General features: G+C 38.4%; 1 protein-coding gene across 1 annotated transcript; it reads left to right on the top strand.

The window, feature by feature from the left end:
- The first annotated feature begins 12,593 nt into the window (after positions 1-12,593).
- On the top strand, positions 12,594-16,759 carry LOC100800470 (protein RRP6-like 2). The gene is made up of 11 exons (XM_006580657.4): positions 12,594-12,804; positions 13,332-13,487; positions 13,596-13,754; positions 13,833-13,916; positions 14,125-14,204; positions 14,300-14,350; positions 14,867-14,975; positions 15,376-15,458; positions 15,542-15,587; positions 16,000-16,087; positions 16,184-16,759. The coding sequence occupies exons 1-11, from the start codon at positions 12,652-12,654 to the stop codon at positions 16,573-16,575; spliced, it is 1,401 nt and encodes a 466-aa protein (XP_006580720.1). The 5' UTR covers positions 12,594-12,651; the 3' UTR covers positions 16,576-16,759.
- The last annotated feature ends 551 nt before the right edge of the window (positions 16,760-17,310 follow it).

Here is a 17,310-nt window from a genome sequence, read left to right on the forward strand (position 1 = left end):
ACCAAAGGGACCAATTTTTGGGCTGGTCGGTACTGAAACAGCGCAAATAGGTTTCAAGACACCTATTTGTGACTTCGGTCTGTCCATCCGTTTGCGGATGGTAAGCTGTACTCATCTTGAGCATTGTCCCCTGTAACTTAAAAAATTCATTCCAAAACAAACTCATAAATAAAGGATCTCTATCATGCCCTAATTTCGTCCAGGGACAATTGTTTGTTGACATGTGGATTTTTGCTGGTCACATTGAGCTACTTAAAGCCAATTGTCATGCGATCCGTAAGATTTCACGATGTTTCATAAGGAAAATGAGAAAAAACTCAAAATGGGGGTGAAAAGATCAATTTAGGGGGTGTTCTTTAGCCCTGGGCCTATCTAGGCCCATTAGGAAGCTTCAACATGAAGCAACCAGCTCGTCTGGGCGATTATGTTGCTTCTGAACTAAGCCACCAGCTTGCCTGGGTGAGTTGGGTGGCAAGCTCCTCCCCTATTTTGGCTATAAAAAGGCATGAGAGGCTGAGGGGAAGGGGTTCAGCAACCTTGTTAAGCATATTTCACTTAAAACTAATGAGGAGAAGAAGAAAGAAGGAGAAAATCAAGATCGAGGTGCTTCCGTAACGCTTCCGTGACGTTTCCATGACCAATTCCATGAACGTTCTTTGTCAGTTCTTTATTGTTCATCGATCTTCAACCGGTTAGTTTTCGATTTCAAAGCTTTGAATTCATTCTATGCACCCTTAGGGGTCCATTCTTGCTTTGTATGTTTTCATCTTCATCTCGTCTACTTTCGGTATTCTTTTTCTTCGTTTTAAGCGAGTTTCGACCGATCGTTTAAGCCGTAATCTCACTTAATCGATGTTAAAATGAATTTTGATCGATCATTTGGGTTCTAATCTCATTTAAACGCCTTTAAAATAAAATTCAACTGATCGTTTATGCTGCAACCTCGGTTAATCATCAAAAAGGCAAGTTTCAACCAGACATTTACTTTGAAAGTCCTCTTTTAATGAGTTGAGAAATAACCAAGTGAAACTAAGGATAAAATCAACTCACAAATCAAGCTTTTGCTCGCAAAAAGGTCATTTGAAACCGTTTCAAGGTCCAACACCTTAAACGGTCCTTTTTACTTTTATCGGTTAAAATGAACCATTTAAAAGTCTAAATTAACACCTCGCATAATTTTCTTAAGTAGGAGCAAAAGCCCCACTTTTGTCAACCCCAAAAAGATAAAAAACATAAAAAAGGGAAAATAAAAATAAAATTGAAGTCATGATATTGCACATTTAATTAAAGGTTGTCGTCCCTTGTGACAGATGCGTGGGGTGCTAATACCTTCCCCGTGCGTAAAAAGACCGAACCTTTTATTCTTAAAGTTCGTAGACCCACTTTTGGTTTTTCTAACATTTTCCTCAAATAAATGTTGGTGGCGACTCCACACATTTTCCCTCCTTGGAAGACGCACCTGTGAGCCTCGCGTCACCCTCCCTCCTTGTGCAATGTTTTTATGACTTTCCCCTTTGATTTCCCTTTATTTCTCTTGTGTTCTTGTATATAACTCTATGATGTTTTAATGTATTTTTGCTTTAATGTATGCATGAGATAAATATTTATTCATTTTATGCACACAAACACTTATACTTTTTCGCACACATGGTGAGTTGTTAAGGGCCCTGTACCCGGGTCCATGGGAACATAGGAAGCAGAGGTGAATCTGTGGTCATGCTAAGTCTCTGACTTGCTTGATGACAGTGAAGCCTCATCTAGAGTTTTTCTCTTTGATGATATATGCTGGTAGTCCCTACCACCACAATATTGATGTCAAAGGGAATGATATCTCTAGAGACAATTGAAAGCTAGATAAAACCACCTTCGGAATCATCACTAAATGCCTTTTAGTTCCTCCCATTTAGGTTCCTGAAGTAGGGGCACAAATTAGACACGCTGCGTGTTTGTTTTCCTTAACACTGTCATGCATATATTTTTAATGTCATGCTCTTGTGTGTGTCTGTTGTATGTTTTTTTGATGATATTGCCATGCTTGTAATTTCCTCTTTTGTGCTATCAACCATGCACTTTTACGCATTTATGTCTGTATTGCATCATCATGCGTGCGTTGCATTTGGTCTCGTCATTTTGTCACGGGAAGTCGGAAGGTCCGTATCACCTTCTTAAATGCATACATGGGGCACCGCGCTGCCAAATGTTGCAAGTAAGAAAAGATGATCTTCCGAGCTCTCGTATCTGTAAAATGCATTTGTGTCATGCATAGCATAAGCATCCCTTCATGCATTCATCCTATTTCCTCCATGATAGGATGTCGAAGTATTGATTCAAATAGAACTTTTCATTCTAGTAAACATGGGATCAAATCAAACACCTCTAATTAAGAAAAGGTTCTATCAAGTCAAAATCAAAAGCTTAAAGGTCGCCAGTTTGCGAGAATTGGGGCAATTGATGGGTCAGCTCCAACGTCAAGCCTTCTGCAAGACCTATGGGAAGATTTGGGACCTAGCTATGGTAGAAGTCTCCATGGAAGCAATTGCATCCCTTACTCAGTATTATGATCAACCCCTAAGGTGCTTCACGTTTGGGGACTTCCAGCTAGTACCGACTGTGGAAGAATTTAAAGAGATCCTGGGATGTCCATTGGGAGGAAGAAAGCCTTATCTCTTTTCGGGGTTCTACCCTTCCATGGTAAGAGTAGCCAAGGTAGTTAAAATCTCGGTACAAGAGTTGGACCATGTGAAGCAAAATAGGAACAGGGTAGTCGGAATACCAAGGAAGCATTTGGAGGAAAAGGTGAAGGCATTGGCAGATCAGGGGGAATGGGCTTCATTTATTGACATCTTGGCACTGTTGATATTTGGTGTCATCCTCTTTCCAAATATGGAGGGATTAGTGGTCCTAGCAGCAATTGATGCCTTCCTTGCGTATCACCATAGCAAGGAAAGCCCGGTCATTGCTATTTTGGTCGATGTCTATGACACGTTCGACCGAAGATGCGAAAAAAGTGGCACAAGAATTGTTTGTTGTACACCAGCTCTCTATGTGTGGCTTGTCTCGCACCTTTTTCACCAAGAAAGTAGGCCCACTTATCCACTGCAAGGTCATCGCTTATGCGCCAAGAAAGGAAAGAAAAACTGGGAGCAACTCTGGGCTAGTGTGGTAGGGGCATCCATTAATTGGTTCCCCCATTGGAAGGAAGGAAGAACCGGGGTTTTGTCCTTATGCGAAGGATTTCCAAATGTTCCCTTAATGGGAACAAGGGGTTGTATTAATTATAATCCCGTCCTCACCATAAGGTAGCTTGGCTACTCCATGAGAGGAGCGCCGTCGGAGGAAAGCATCACGCCTTTCATCGCCCAGGGTTTTAGTGACCCTAATGCAAGAGTACTTCAAGGAGTCCGCAAGGCATGAGGTGCAATGCAAAGTAAAGATAAGGAGCTTAGGGGAAGTAGCAACGGGATCGTCGGCAGCTATCATAAGTGGCTGAGAGTTTGAACACAAGATTTGGATTGGCTCCCAAAGCTTAAAGCTACAAGAGAGGAAAAGGCTGAAACTCCAAAGGAGAGTGAGGAAGTGCAAACCCTAAAGGCGGAACTTGAAAGAGCCCAAGTAGTGAAAGAGAAGTTCAAGTCAACAGCCATCAAAGTCTGGAAAGAGTACGATGAACTAAGGGATATCAATATGGCCACTGTCGAAGCCTTGGAACGAGAAACCAAGAGGGCCCGAAAGGAAGAACACGACCGAAACAAGTTCTGAGGAGCTTTGTGGGGCAACAATAGTGAGCTTGAGCTTCGAAGAGCCGAAAGGGATCAATCGTGGGTCAAAGACATGATCTTGAAAGATGAGTTAAAGGCTTGCCAAAGGTCGAAAAGAAGCTTGTCTGAGCAGTTAAGCAAGACCAAAGAAAATATGTGGGCCATCATCGACCAGTACAAGGAAAAGCTAAGCCTAGCAGTGGCTCATGAGCAAAGGCTAGAGGAAGAGTACGCCAAGGTATCAGTCTTGCAAGCGGAGTAGGAAGCAAGGGAAAGGGCGATCGATTCATTGCACAAAGAAGCAATGATGTGGATGGACAGGTTCGCCTTTACTTTGAATGGGAGTCAAGAGCTTCCTCGACTGCTAGCCAAGGCCAAGCCAATGGTGGATGTGTACTCGGCTCCCGAGGAGGTTCACGGGCTCCTCAATTATTGCCAACACACGATTGATCTGATGGCCCACATAATTAGGAGCTGCTAAGGCAATTGTATTGTCACTTTGATTTTGACTAGATAAACCCTTTTTGTTCCCTAATAAAATGAGGTTGATTTAATCCTATGTGTTTACTTTAAAACTCTGTGTGAATCCAATGCTTCGACAACTTGTCTTTAGCATGCATTCATGTTTAGTTTCTTTGTCGCATTACTCACCACATTTTGTTCCTTTATGAAGTAACACCATAACTAAATGCACTCTAAGGCACCCCTATCGAACCCGGTCTAAAACTAGAGTCATGGGTGACGTAGAGGAGGTGCAAGAACAGATAAAGGCCGATATGGTGTCCTTGAAAGACCAAATGGCTTCCATGATGGAACCCCCATGATAAGCATGAAAAGACTGATGGAGAGCAACGTGGCCACGGCTGCCACCCCAGCGTCGCCGTCGAGGCAGACCCTACTCTTCTGTCTGCCATGAATCAAGCACATCAACCCGCCTTGGACATGGGGGGGCTAGGAGGAGAGATATTGGGGAGCACTGGCGGCCCGCATCTAGGGTATAACAGAAATGCCTACCCCTACGGCTTACCCCCCAATTTCACACCGCCCACCATGCATGAGAACATGGATAACGTCGTTCCTATAACCTTCGAGGGTCAGCCTCCCCAACCCATAGGGACGCCCGCAAAGAGCCCCGAGAGCGTGCCCAAGTTGACGTCAACTCATACCCCTCGTTCACTATCTAGGGACCAGCATTCCATGCCATGCCTCAACCTAATACTGCGGGAGCCTCTCAACCCCGCCCGATGCAACCACTACATTTCTCTATAGGGGGACCACCTTCGGCAGCAGAGGGAAAAGGAAAACTTGATCTCATCGAGGAGAGATTAAGTGTAGAAGCAATGCTTCAAGAATTATTTTGATGAGGCCAAGGAATTTCAAAGATCATTCAAGATGAATTTCAAGGATGAAGAAAGCAAGATGTCAAGCAAAAGCAAAGATCTCAAGATAAGAAATTAAGATAGACTCTTAGAAAAGTTTTTGAAAAGCACAAATGATTTACCAAGTGAGTTTCTATCTTAACAAAAATTTTACCAAGCTTTTTACTCTCTGGTAATCGATTATCAGAAGGTAGTAATCGATTACCAGTAGCCCAAATATTTTTGAAAATGGTTTCTCAAAGGTGTAATCGATTACCATGACTTTGTAATTGATTACCAATACTTATAACGTTCAAAAATATTTTTAAAAACCTTGTAATTGATTACACAAAACATGTAATCGATTACCAGTGGCTCTGAACGTTGGAATTTCAAATTTTAAATTAAGAGTCAAAATTGTTCAAGAAAAATAACTGTGTCATCAATTACACCAACATTGTAATCGATTACTAGTGGAAAGTTTTCAGAAAATCTGCCAACAGTCACATCTTTTCATTGAATTTTTGAATGGCCATCAAAGGCCTATAAATAGGTGACTTGGGCAATGAATTTTCTTCAGAGTTTTCCCTATTCAAAAAAGGCATAATCCTCTCAAACAAAAATCTCTTATCATCTAACATTCCTTGGTCAAACACTTGTGTTATTCAATCAAGAATTAAGTGCTTCATTGTAAACATCTATCACTTGTGTTTTCCTGATATGACCGATTTATGTTTGGTACTGGATGTTGTCATCCCTCCCAAATTCATGGTACCGGATTTTGACAAGTACAAGGGGACCACTTGCCCCAAAAATCATCTAAAAATGTATTGCCGAAAGATGGGGGCATATTCAAGGGATGAGAAGTTGCTCATGCACTTTTTCCAAGACAGCTTAGCTGGGGCAGCAAACACTTGGTACACTAGCTTGGAACCCTCCCGGATCCATTCTTGGAAGGACTTGATGGTTGCCTTCGTTAGGCAGTATCAGTATAATGTTGATATAACTCTGAATAGAATGCAACTCTAGAACATGTGCAAAAAGGAGCACGAATCTTTCGAAGAGTACGCCCAGAGATGGAGGGATTTGGCGACTCCGGTAGCACCTCCCATGATGGAAAGGGAGATGATCACCATGATAGTGGACACACTCCCAGTGTTCTACTATGAGAAGTTAGTAGTCTACATGCCCTCTAGCTTTGCGGATCTTGTATTCGCAGGCGAGAGGATCGAGGTAGGCTTAAAAAGGGGGAAGTTTGACTATGTCGCCCCTCCAGCACAAGCAACAGAAGATCTGGGCCGACTAGGGCAAAGAGGAAAGAAGGGGATGCTCATGTCGTGACCTCGGCTCCTGCTTGGCCAAAACCTCAATCAACCCCTCACAATACTCATCAATATGCCCAGCACCATCCAAGCTTTTTGGCCCGTGCCGGAAACTCCTCCAACTCAGCACCCGTCCAGCAAAGGACATCTGCCCACCACAAAGAGCCCCCGCTCAAGCCCTGACTCCTGCAAGGCCTTATCCCGTCGATGATTTCAATCCTGGCATGAGTTCCAATCCGGGTAGGAACCCTTCAGTGAAGAAGCTTCCGGAGTTCGCCCCGATTCCGATGTCATACGGGGATTTGTTGCCATCCTTAATTTCCAACCAGTTGCTAGTGGTGACCCCCTGAATAATCTACCATTCTCCTTTCATGAGGTGGTACAACCCCAACGCGGCCCGCATGTATCACGGGGGTACTCCAGGGCATTCGATCAAGCAGTGTGTGGCCCTTAAGCATAAAGTCCAAAGCTTGATTGACGCGGGATGGCTAACATTCCAAAAAGATGGCTCAAATGTGAAAACAAATTTGCTCGCCAATCATGGGGGACCGATAGTAAATGCAATAGAGGCGTGCGAGCTGCAGAGGCCTGAGCAAATAAAGGACGTAGTAACCTCAAGAAGGTTTATCTTTGAAGCATTGCAAAAGGCGGGCATCATTTCCTTTGACAGGCACAAAGGGGACTCCTATTTGATGCATCCGGGTGCATCACATGACATGCAGGCATGTTCAATGACGAAGGAGCTATTACAGCAAATGATGGACCAAGGCTGATTTGAGATCAGTAAAAGGAACAAGGGAGAACAACACGTGTACATGCAGTCGACGAACAAAGAAATCCTTGCTAGACTCAAGCCTTTGGTGATACACTTCACCAGGGATGTGGCCTCCTAGAAACCCTGAGGCCCTCGCCCGATTTCGAGTAACAAACCTGTTCCGTTCCCTTATAGAAGCCACAAGGCAGTCCCATGGAGATACACCCCTCAGAAGCCAAGCGAAAAGAAAGAAGAGGCCACCGACACTGACTTACCTTCTTCCAAAGTTACCAACATTGCCGGCCTAAGTGGTGTGACTCGTAGCGGTCGTGTCTTTGCAACACATGACTCGTCGGTGCAACCCACGGATGCCAAAGGGAAATAGAAGGTGGTCGCGTAAGAGACCAACGAAGCATGCCCCATTCTGGATGAGGATGTTCCACCCGAGAGATTCGCTGAGAAAGGAGGAGACTTCGACGGAAAGAAAGTGTCCATGGAAGAAGCCAACGAGTTCCTCCAGATCATTCAACAAAGCGAGTTCAAGGTAATTGAGCAACTTAACAAGACCCCAGCTAGGGTCTTTCTTTTAGAGCTGCTCATGAGTTCCAAATCTCACCAGGCGTTGTTGGTTAAAGTTTTGAATGAGGCCCATGTGGCCCAAGATATCTCTGTGGAAGGCTTTGAGAGCATCGCCATCAATATCACGGCTAATAACTACCTCACCTTCACCGAGGAGGAGATCCCTTTCGAAGGGCATGGACACAATAGGGCCCTACACGGTCCGTCAAGTGTATGGACCACATTGTGACTAGGGTACTCGTCGACAACGGCTCATCGCTTAATGTCATGCCTAAGAGTACATTGAACAAGTTGCCTTTCAACGTGTCACATCTAAGGCTGAGCTCCATGATAGTACAGGCTTTTGACGGCACCCGCCGAAATGTTATAGGGGAGATTGATCTCCCAGTTCAAATCGGACCCCACATTTGCCATATCACCTTCCAAGTGATGGACATTAATCTGACATACAACTATCTTTTGGGCCAACCATGGATTCACTCGGTTGGGGTGGTCCCTTTGACGCTCCACCAAAAATTGAAGTTCGTGGTGGAAAGGCGTTTGGTCATTGTCTCGAGGGAAGAGGACATTACCCTCTTTTGTAAAATCACCCATGCATCCAACATCTTCATAATTCACATACATATTGACTCATTAGGTAGGTTTGTTCTTATTTTTAGTTTCAATACAAACTTAGGTTCTCATATGAGACACCTTAGGTTTGTTGTACTTTTTGGTAGGAATAATCAACATGAAAATACAGAAAATGGTATGTTTTATTGCATTACTTTCCTTAATTTTTTTTTATAGTGATCAAGGGGTTCCCACGAACCCTAAGAGAATAAAGGTCATTCCTAAATGGCCCACTACACCAAGTATAAGGAAAATTAGGGGTTTCCATGACTTAACAAACTTTTACAACAGGTTTGTCCCATATTTTTTTATACTTGTAGCACCATTCATTTAGTTGGTGAGGAACCATGTTCCGTCATGGGAAGATGCCCGGGAAATGGGTTTTCAAACCTTACCTTACTCCAACATACCAAACACCACTAATATATATGTTTTTATTCTTTTTACAGGTGTTGAGGGAAGAAGGCCAGAGTTTCAAGAGTCTCTGGATTTGAGGTCAAATCCTTTTCAAAAGGAAGGGAATGATGCAATCCTACCCCACAAGGGCATTGGATAGAAGATGATGTAAACTCCATTGGAGCTTGTAGGCCTAGGATCTTCTTCATCAATGGATTCCTTTGCTTCTTGGAAGATGAATGGCAGCAGAATGGAGAAGGAAGAGAGAGAGGAGACGCCAATTCAAGGAGAAGATGAGTCTAGAAGAAGCTCACCACCATAGGAGGCCATGGATAAGACCTTGGAGGAAGGAGGAGATGAATGAAGGGAGAGGAAGAGAAGAGCACGAAATTTTGTGCTCTAAAAGAGCTCTGAAATCTGAAGTTTAATATTCAAATGATCAAAGTTGAAAAAAATGCACACACATGACCTCTATTTATAGCCTAAGTGTCACATAAAATTGGAGGGAAATTTGAATTTCAATTCAAATTTGACTTGAATTTGAAATTGAATTTGTGGAGCCAAACTTTGGATCCAAAATTTCACTAATTATGATAAGTGAATTTTAGTTATGATTCAGCCCACTAATCCAAGATCAATTCCAAGATTCTCCACTAAGTGTGCTTAGGTGTCATGAGGCATGTAAAGCATGAAGGACATGCACAAAGTGTGACTATATGATTTGGCAATGGGGTGTAGTAAGCAAATGCTCACCTCCCTCTCTAAAATTTAATTGGATTGGGCTTCTACCAATTCAATTAAATTTTATTTCCCAACACACACATCAAATATTCACTTAGTGCATGTGAAATTACAAAACTACCCCTAATTCAAAAACTAGTCTAGGTGCCCTAAAATACCAGGGCTGAAAAATCCTATATTTCTAGGGTACCCTACCTACATTATGAAGCCCTAAATACAAGGATCAAATATAATGACATCCTAGTCTAATATGTACAAAGATAATTGGACCCAACCTTGGCCCACGGGCTCAGAAATCTACCCTGAGGTTCATGAGAACCCTAGGGCCTTCTTCAGCTGCTCTAGCACAATCCTCTTGGAGCCTCTTGCTTATGGCTCTAGTGACTGGTCCCTTCCTAGAGGATTGCATCAAAAGACTCCAAGAAGATTGGGCCATAGATGCAAGAGAAGGCCTTAACGTTCCCATGAGTCTTAGGGTAGATTTCGGGCCCATGGGCTAAGTATGAGCCCACTTATCTTTGTACATATTAGATTAAGGTTTCATTATTTTTGGGCCTTGTATTTAGGGTCCATAATATAGGTAGGGTACCCTAGAAATGTAGGATTTTTTAGCCCTTGTATTTTAGGGCACCTAGACTAGTTTTTGAATTAGGGGTAGTTTTGTAATTTCACATGCATTAAGTGAATGTTTGATGTGTGTGTTGTGAAATAAATTTAATTGAATTGGGAGAAGCCCAATCCAATTAAATTTTAGAGGGGGAGGTGAAAAGTTGCTTGCTACACCTCATTGTCACATCATATAGTCACACTTTGTGCATGTCCTTCATGCTTTACATGCCTCATGACACCTAAGCACACTTAGTGGAGAATCTTGGACTTGATCTTGGATTAGTGGGCTAAACCATAGCTAAAATTCACTAATCATAATTAGTGAAATTTTGACTCCAAAATTTGGCTCCACAAAACCAACAAGAAGAATTCACCGAACAATTGCATTGGATTATAGCTGAGCATTTTTTGTTTTTTTAATCAATTTTGGTTTTTAATAATCTTACATTGTAGGTATTGTGTTATTGTTTCAGGCGACTATTGAAAAATCTTCGATGCAATCAAACCACTTGCCAAGAAATTGAAAAATCTTGATGAATCTCCTTGAGGGAAAGAATCAAATGATGATTTTTCAACATGTGTATGCCGTCGTTGAAAGTTTCTAGACCATCACTGCTTCATTGGCCATCTTCTATAGCACAGGACTCCTTTAATATATATTGCTCTTTTTGCACCTTTTGTTTGTTATTTTAACTTCTGTGTGCAAGTTTTTCCTTCATGTGAAGAGGAGCACACTATACCTGTAGCATCCTTGTCCTTTGGATCCTCTCATGTGACATAACTAGAATGTCGGCAGACAGCTTTTATTTTCTAATAGTATCCTGTCTCTCTTTTGACATGGTATTCATCTCATGAGATGACCAAATTTGTCTATTCACTTGTGTTGAACAAGTTCATGGAAAATCTTTTAATAGGAAATAATGCATTCAAGTATAGTCTATGTGTAGAGTTAGAATGTTGGTTTTTTTTATTTGTTTGCCACTTCTCTAGGTTAGCAATTGTTTGTCTGGAATTATATATTTTGGTTAGTTTTTTGAAACTTGTTAGACTATATGCTACTGAATCCTGTACAGGTCCCAGATGAGCTCCTAGGAATACATATCCTGATTTTAGCTTATCAAATCAATTCATTTTCTTCAATAGGTGTTTATAGTGAAATTTATGCAAACAATATCGTAATGTCTGATAAAAAAAGATTATAATTTATGTAAATAATAACTATTTTAAATGTATGAAATATATAAAGAAAATATTTAATATGTTTAGTATCTATGATCTACAATTCAATTATTTTTTCTTTATATTTTTTTTTTAAAATTACTGATTATTTTAGATATCGAAAATCAATAAATACTTCCCTAAAATTAGAGTATATATTGTAGATTATAAATATAGATTACATAGATGGATTATGTAAATAGATACATCATTCTTCAAAAAACTAAATAAATAGATAGATTGCAGATTCCAATTGGAGGTTATAGATAAATTACTTTCTTTAAAATATTATTTTTATCTAATTTATTTTTATTTGAATATACGAGATCATAATTTATGTAAATAGTAACTATTTTAAATGTATGAAATATATAAAGAAAATATTTAATATGTTTAGTATCTATGATCTACAATTCAATTATTTTTTCTTTATATTTTATTTTTTAAAATTATTGATTATTTTAGATATCGAAAATCAATAAATACTTTCCTAAAATTAGAGTATATATATGTTGTAGATTATAAATATAGATTACATAGATGGATTATGTAAATAGATACATCATTCTTCAAAAAGGTAAATAAATAGATAGATTGCAGATTCCAATTGGGGGTTATAGATAAATTACTTTCTTTAAAATATTATTTTTATCTAATTTATTTTAATTTGAATATACGAGATCATAATTTATGTAAATAATAACTATTTTAAATGTATGAAATATATAAAGAAAATATTTAATATGTTTAGTATCTATGATCTACAATTCAATTATTTTTTCTTTATATTTTATTTTTTAAAATTATTGATTATTTTAGATATCGAAAATCAATAAATACTTTCCTAAAATTAGAGTATATATATGTTGTAGATTATAAATATAGATTACATAGATGGATTATGTAAATAGATACATCATTCTCCAAAAAAGTAAATAAATAGATAGATTGCAGATTCCAATTGGAGGTTATAGATAAATTACTTTCTTTAAAATATTATTTTTATCTAATTTATTTTAATTTGAATGTACGATTCTTGATTTATCTTATCTTATTAAAAGGCGGCAATATGAAACGCTCAAACGGTCAGATCCGCCAAACCCATCAACTATAAATAATTCTTCCTTGGCTGATAGTTTTTCGTTCGCGGTTCTTTCTCCTTCTTAGTTCACTGTTCAGTCTCTTTCGTGGTTCCTTGTTCACGCTCTTTCTTGGTTCATTCTCCATTCATCATCCCTCAGCTACACCAAATCAATCAACAAAAGAGGCAGAGTGAGATAAAACACAAAGTAGTAAGAGCAATCATGGGACTGACCAAACCTAAAGTGCCGTTCCATGTATCAACCATTAAGAAGCCACAGCATGAGTACAACATCTTTGTTGACAATACTAACTTACCATTCAATCACGTTTGGCTAAAGTGGAGTCATGGAGAGAAACGGTTTATTCACCCACTGGTGAGTTTTTTTCCATTTAACCCAATGGGCACACAAAAATTATCTTCTTCTTGGTTTTTATTTTGTTTTGGGTTTTGATCCTGTTTTTAATCAACGATTTAGTTCTGTATTTTGCTTGCAAACCCTATAATTGGCGTAGTGGAGGGTTTGGGTATACTTTGCTTACAATTTTTGAATATATATATATATATATATATATAAAAGCTCATTAATGAATCATTTATCTTCTAAATGTTATACCTCACTTTGAATTGTCCCCAAAGTAGCAATCTTCACCAAGCTCTAGGTGCTTTCAGTTTTGATGTCAAGTTAGACATTTCCATCATGTACTCCCTTGTATTACTTTTTTTCTTTTTTTATAACAAAAAATAAAATATAAAAAAACAAAAACTGCTTGCACATGCCATTCTATTGAAATATGATATCATTCTTATGTAATATTTGATTATTGAATATGCCATTCTATTCCTTGAATGACCTCAAAATAACAATTCTCTTCTTAACAAATATTGGATTATTTATTTCAGGAAAGCCTCTCTGTTATGAGTTTTGTTGATACAGATGTTGGGGATGTTGTGCCAGTGAAGGCCCCCCCAATAGAAAGCACCCCTTTCAAGCTTGTGGAGACCGTCCAAGATTTGAAAGAGTTGGCTGCTAAGCTGCATTCTGCTGATGAATTTGCAGTAAAAACAAACATCACTTCATTGTGCATTAAGTTTTACTTTGAACTTTCCTTCTTGACCTATTATGTGTGCAACTATATATAATGATTCATGATTTGTAATATTTAGGTTGATTTGGAGCATAATCAATATCGCACTTTCCAAGGCTTGACTTGCCTGATGCAAATCTCAACAAGGACTGAAGATTTTATTGTTGACACTTTGAAACTTCACAGTTCTATTGGGCCCTATTTGAGGGAAGTCTTCAAGGACCCTTCCAAGAGAAAAGTTAGTGGCACATGATTGATTTTTCTTTCAATTCATCATATTTGTTTCATTTTGTTGACCCTATTTATGGTTAATTAGGTTATGCATGGAGCGGACAATGATGTTGTGTGGCTTCAACGAGACTTTGGAATCTACATTTGTAATTTGTTTGACACTCACCAGGTTTGCTTAAAATGACCCAACTATTCATTCAATATTGAATTATTTCCCATATTATTTATGAAGGCAACAAGTTTTATTAGTTTGTTTAGCAACCTGAAAATTTTGATAAAACGATGCACGTGATTTCTTATCACCATAATCTATATTCCTTGATAATCTTTTTTTCATTATATCATCGAAACTAATATATTTTAATTGAATTTATTAGGCTTCAAAGGTGTTAAAATTGGAGAGGAAGAGTTTGGAGTATCTTCTTTGTCATTTTTGTGACATTACTGCAAACAAGGAGTATGCTGTCTTTGTTTTTACACTTAACTTTCTCGGACGATTTTTTCTGTTTTTTAAATTAAATTCTGGAAGGTTTACAAGTGAACTACTTGCAGATACCAGAGTGCAGATTGGAGACTACGCCCCCTTCCTTATGAAATGCTAAGGTATATAAATATTTTTGAACTTATCACATTTGATCCTCCTTTTGATTATTCCTTTTGTTTTATTCACTTATTCTTTTTGCAGGGCTAGATTTTAACTGCCTTGATTTTCTAAAATGTACTGTGGTTGTAATTAGTAATATGACTTTGTGGTATTGTTCAGCAAACAAAATCCATAGAATCTGGTGGTCCTAGGATGTATGCCATTTCCCCTGTATTTTGGCAGGGTTGACCTGCAACTGCCTTAAGGCTACAGTGCATAACAAGTTTTATAATTCATAATGAAGTTTCTATTCTGTACTTAACACCTTACAAACTTGGGAGAATTTTATCTGTAGTAAAATAAGCAAATTAAAAATGTTACAAGAATGTTGATGTTTAATGTTACGACAAATCTTCTTTCATTTTCCACTCAAAATAATTTATTCCTTGAGCTTGCTATTAGCTTGATAGTTACCAGTATACTGTCATGGACACCCTAATTACTGTAATCTATTGAATTATTATTTTTTATGACAGATATGCCAGAGAAGATACACATTATCTGCTATACATATATGATTTCATGAGGATTGAGTTATTTTCCATGCTTAAGGAGCCTGAAAGTGTTGACGCTCCACTGGTAGAGGTAATTATTTATTGCTCATTGCTATTTTGTTTATCAACAAAATTGATTTAGTAGAGCATCTATTTTATAGAGTCCAGAAACATATTTTAGGTGCGTCATAATTGACATGCTGAGATCAAACTAATTAGATGAGCATGAGATCAAACTAATTACACGAGCTTATCTATCCTTGCCACAAACCATTGGGTGTTCCCTTGGACTACTTTGTCTCACAATAGCTTGGACTTTTACTCTTGTTGCTTTCTTGCGATGACTCATGAGACCTTTTGACCTTTCCTTGGTACAAAAATTAATTTTTTTTGTCAATACTTTAATTAGTTAAAAGGTAACACAAAAATGACTATATGGTTGACTCATTGAATATTTTTGTCACATGACTAGAATTTCTTTTGACTTATAGGTCTACAAGTGCAGTTATAAGGTCTGCATGCGCCTATATGAAAAAGAACTTCTGACAGAGAAATCCTTCCTTCGTATATACGGGTTCGTTACCCTTTCAGTTGTCATTATTTCAATATTTGTTTGGTTTGTATATAAGTAAGGAGTGTTATATTCTTTTGGTACAGGTTGCAAGGCGCTGGTTTCAATGCTCAACAACTTGCCGTTGTTTCGGTAAGTTACTCTTCAATTTCTATTTTGTAATACAAAGATTATTTAAATAACGAACAAAGGGCTGCTTTATTTTCCGTCCACCACTATTTTTGAAACGAATAAAAAAAAACTTTCAAATAAGCAATCCTTTGAGATAAACTTTGTTGTGGCACATTGATTTCTCTATATATCTTGAAAGAGTTTGGTTTGGATACCTAGAAATTCTAATGGCCTTTATGTACCATCAGATTTTATTCTGTGGTATGAGTCCTTTTTACATGTTTTTATTTTTCAACGAAATCCATAACAGCATCCAAAAATCAAAGACATGGTGTGTTGTATATTTATATTGCATTCAATTAGTATTTCCTTACTTTCTAATTTCTATTCTCAAAATCTAGTAGTTTACATTCTATTTACATGGCTCATGCAGGGTTTGTTTAAATGGCGTGACTTTGTTGCCCGTGTAAAGGATGATAGCACGGGATATGTATTGCCAAATAAATCTATTCTTGAAATTGGTAAAAGAAACTTGTGTAAATATTTGTATACTTTTTTATCTGTTTAGAAAGTCGGCTGTATCATGTAAACTTAATTTATATTTTCGTGTTTCACAGCTAAACAGATGCCTGTCACTGCAAACAACCTTCGTCTATTGGTGAACTCGAGGCACCCATATGTTGAACACAATTTGGATAGTCTTGTCAACATAATTAGGCATTCTATTCAGAATACTGCGGCATTTGAAGAAATTGCTCAATTATTGAAAACAGGACATGATGTTGCTACCATTGCTCAACAATTGACTCGACATCCTGCCCAGGAACATAACAGGCACCCCATTAGGATCGGCAGCCAAGTGATGGAGGGTAATTTTCACAAAGTATTAGGTTCAAATATCATTCATCATTGGCGGAGGCATGGTGTTGAAAGTCATCAATTGTTTGACTGGCAACATGTGCTTGTGCACTTTTCAACTCCTGTTGTACAGTCCTGCCGCTACTATTGAAGAAGCCACGACAAGCCATTAGAATTGGCAGAGTGATTGGAGGAGGGTTTAGGTAGTTTTCACGAAGTATTAGGCTCACATCTCATTCACCAGTGGTGGAGGTATGGTGTTGTAAATCAATAATCACAAGTTCATAGTATTCTTGTGTTGATCTATTTATTGATTATGTTAAAAGTTATTTCTATGTCTTTTGTTGAGATTTTTAATTACCTCATCAAAATTGTGAGCTCCTTCGGCTGCTGCCTTTGCTTCTTCTAGAAGGCCATCTGAGACCAGTATATCTAGTAGCATATAGACTAATAATATAGTCTACATTCTAACTCAAAGCATAGCCTCTTTTATGAGGATGACCGAAAACTATACTCGAATGCATTATTTCTTCCTCAGAATCAGTGTCCATCATATTCCTGGCCATGAGGTATAGGAACTCAGGGAAGTTAATGGTATCCCATTGGCATCTATCTAATCATGTATTGAAGCTCTTAGTTGGGTTTTTCCCCAATGAATGCGTAACAGTTCTTAGATCCTTGGTTGTGATGCAACCTGCAAGTCCAACACTATAACAATCAAATCAATAAACAGCTTCAAATTCATAATTAATATTCAAATCCAGAAATGTATCAGAGGCCATGAGAGAACAAATGTAGATATTGCAAAATAAAAGTGAGAACCACTTGAAATCAGCATAGCTTCTAATGACTCCCAAATAATGCCCTCCAAATGAATTTCAAAATC

This window comes from Glycine max, chromosome 5 (assembly GCF_000004515.6).
Source record: "Glycine max cultivar Williams 82 chromosome 5, Glycine_max_v4.0, whole genome shotgun sequence".
Taxonomy (NCBI): Eukaryota; Viridiplantae; Streptophyta; class Magnoliopsida; order Fabales; family Fabaceae; genus Glycine; species Glycine max.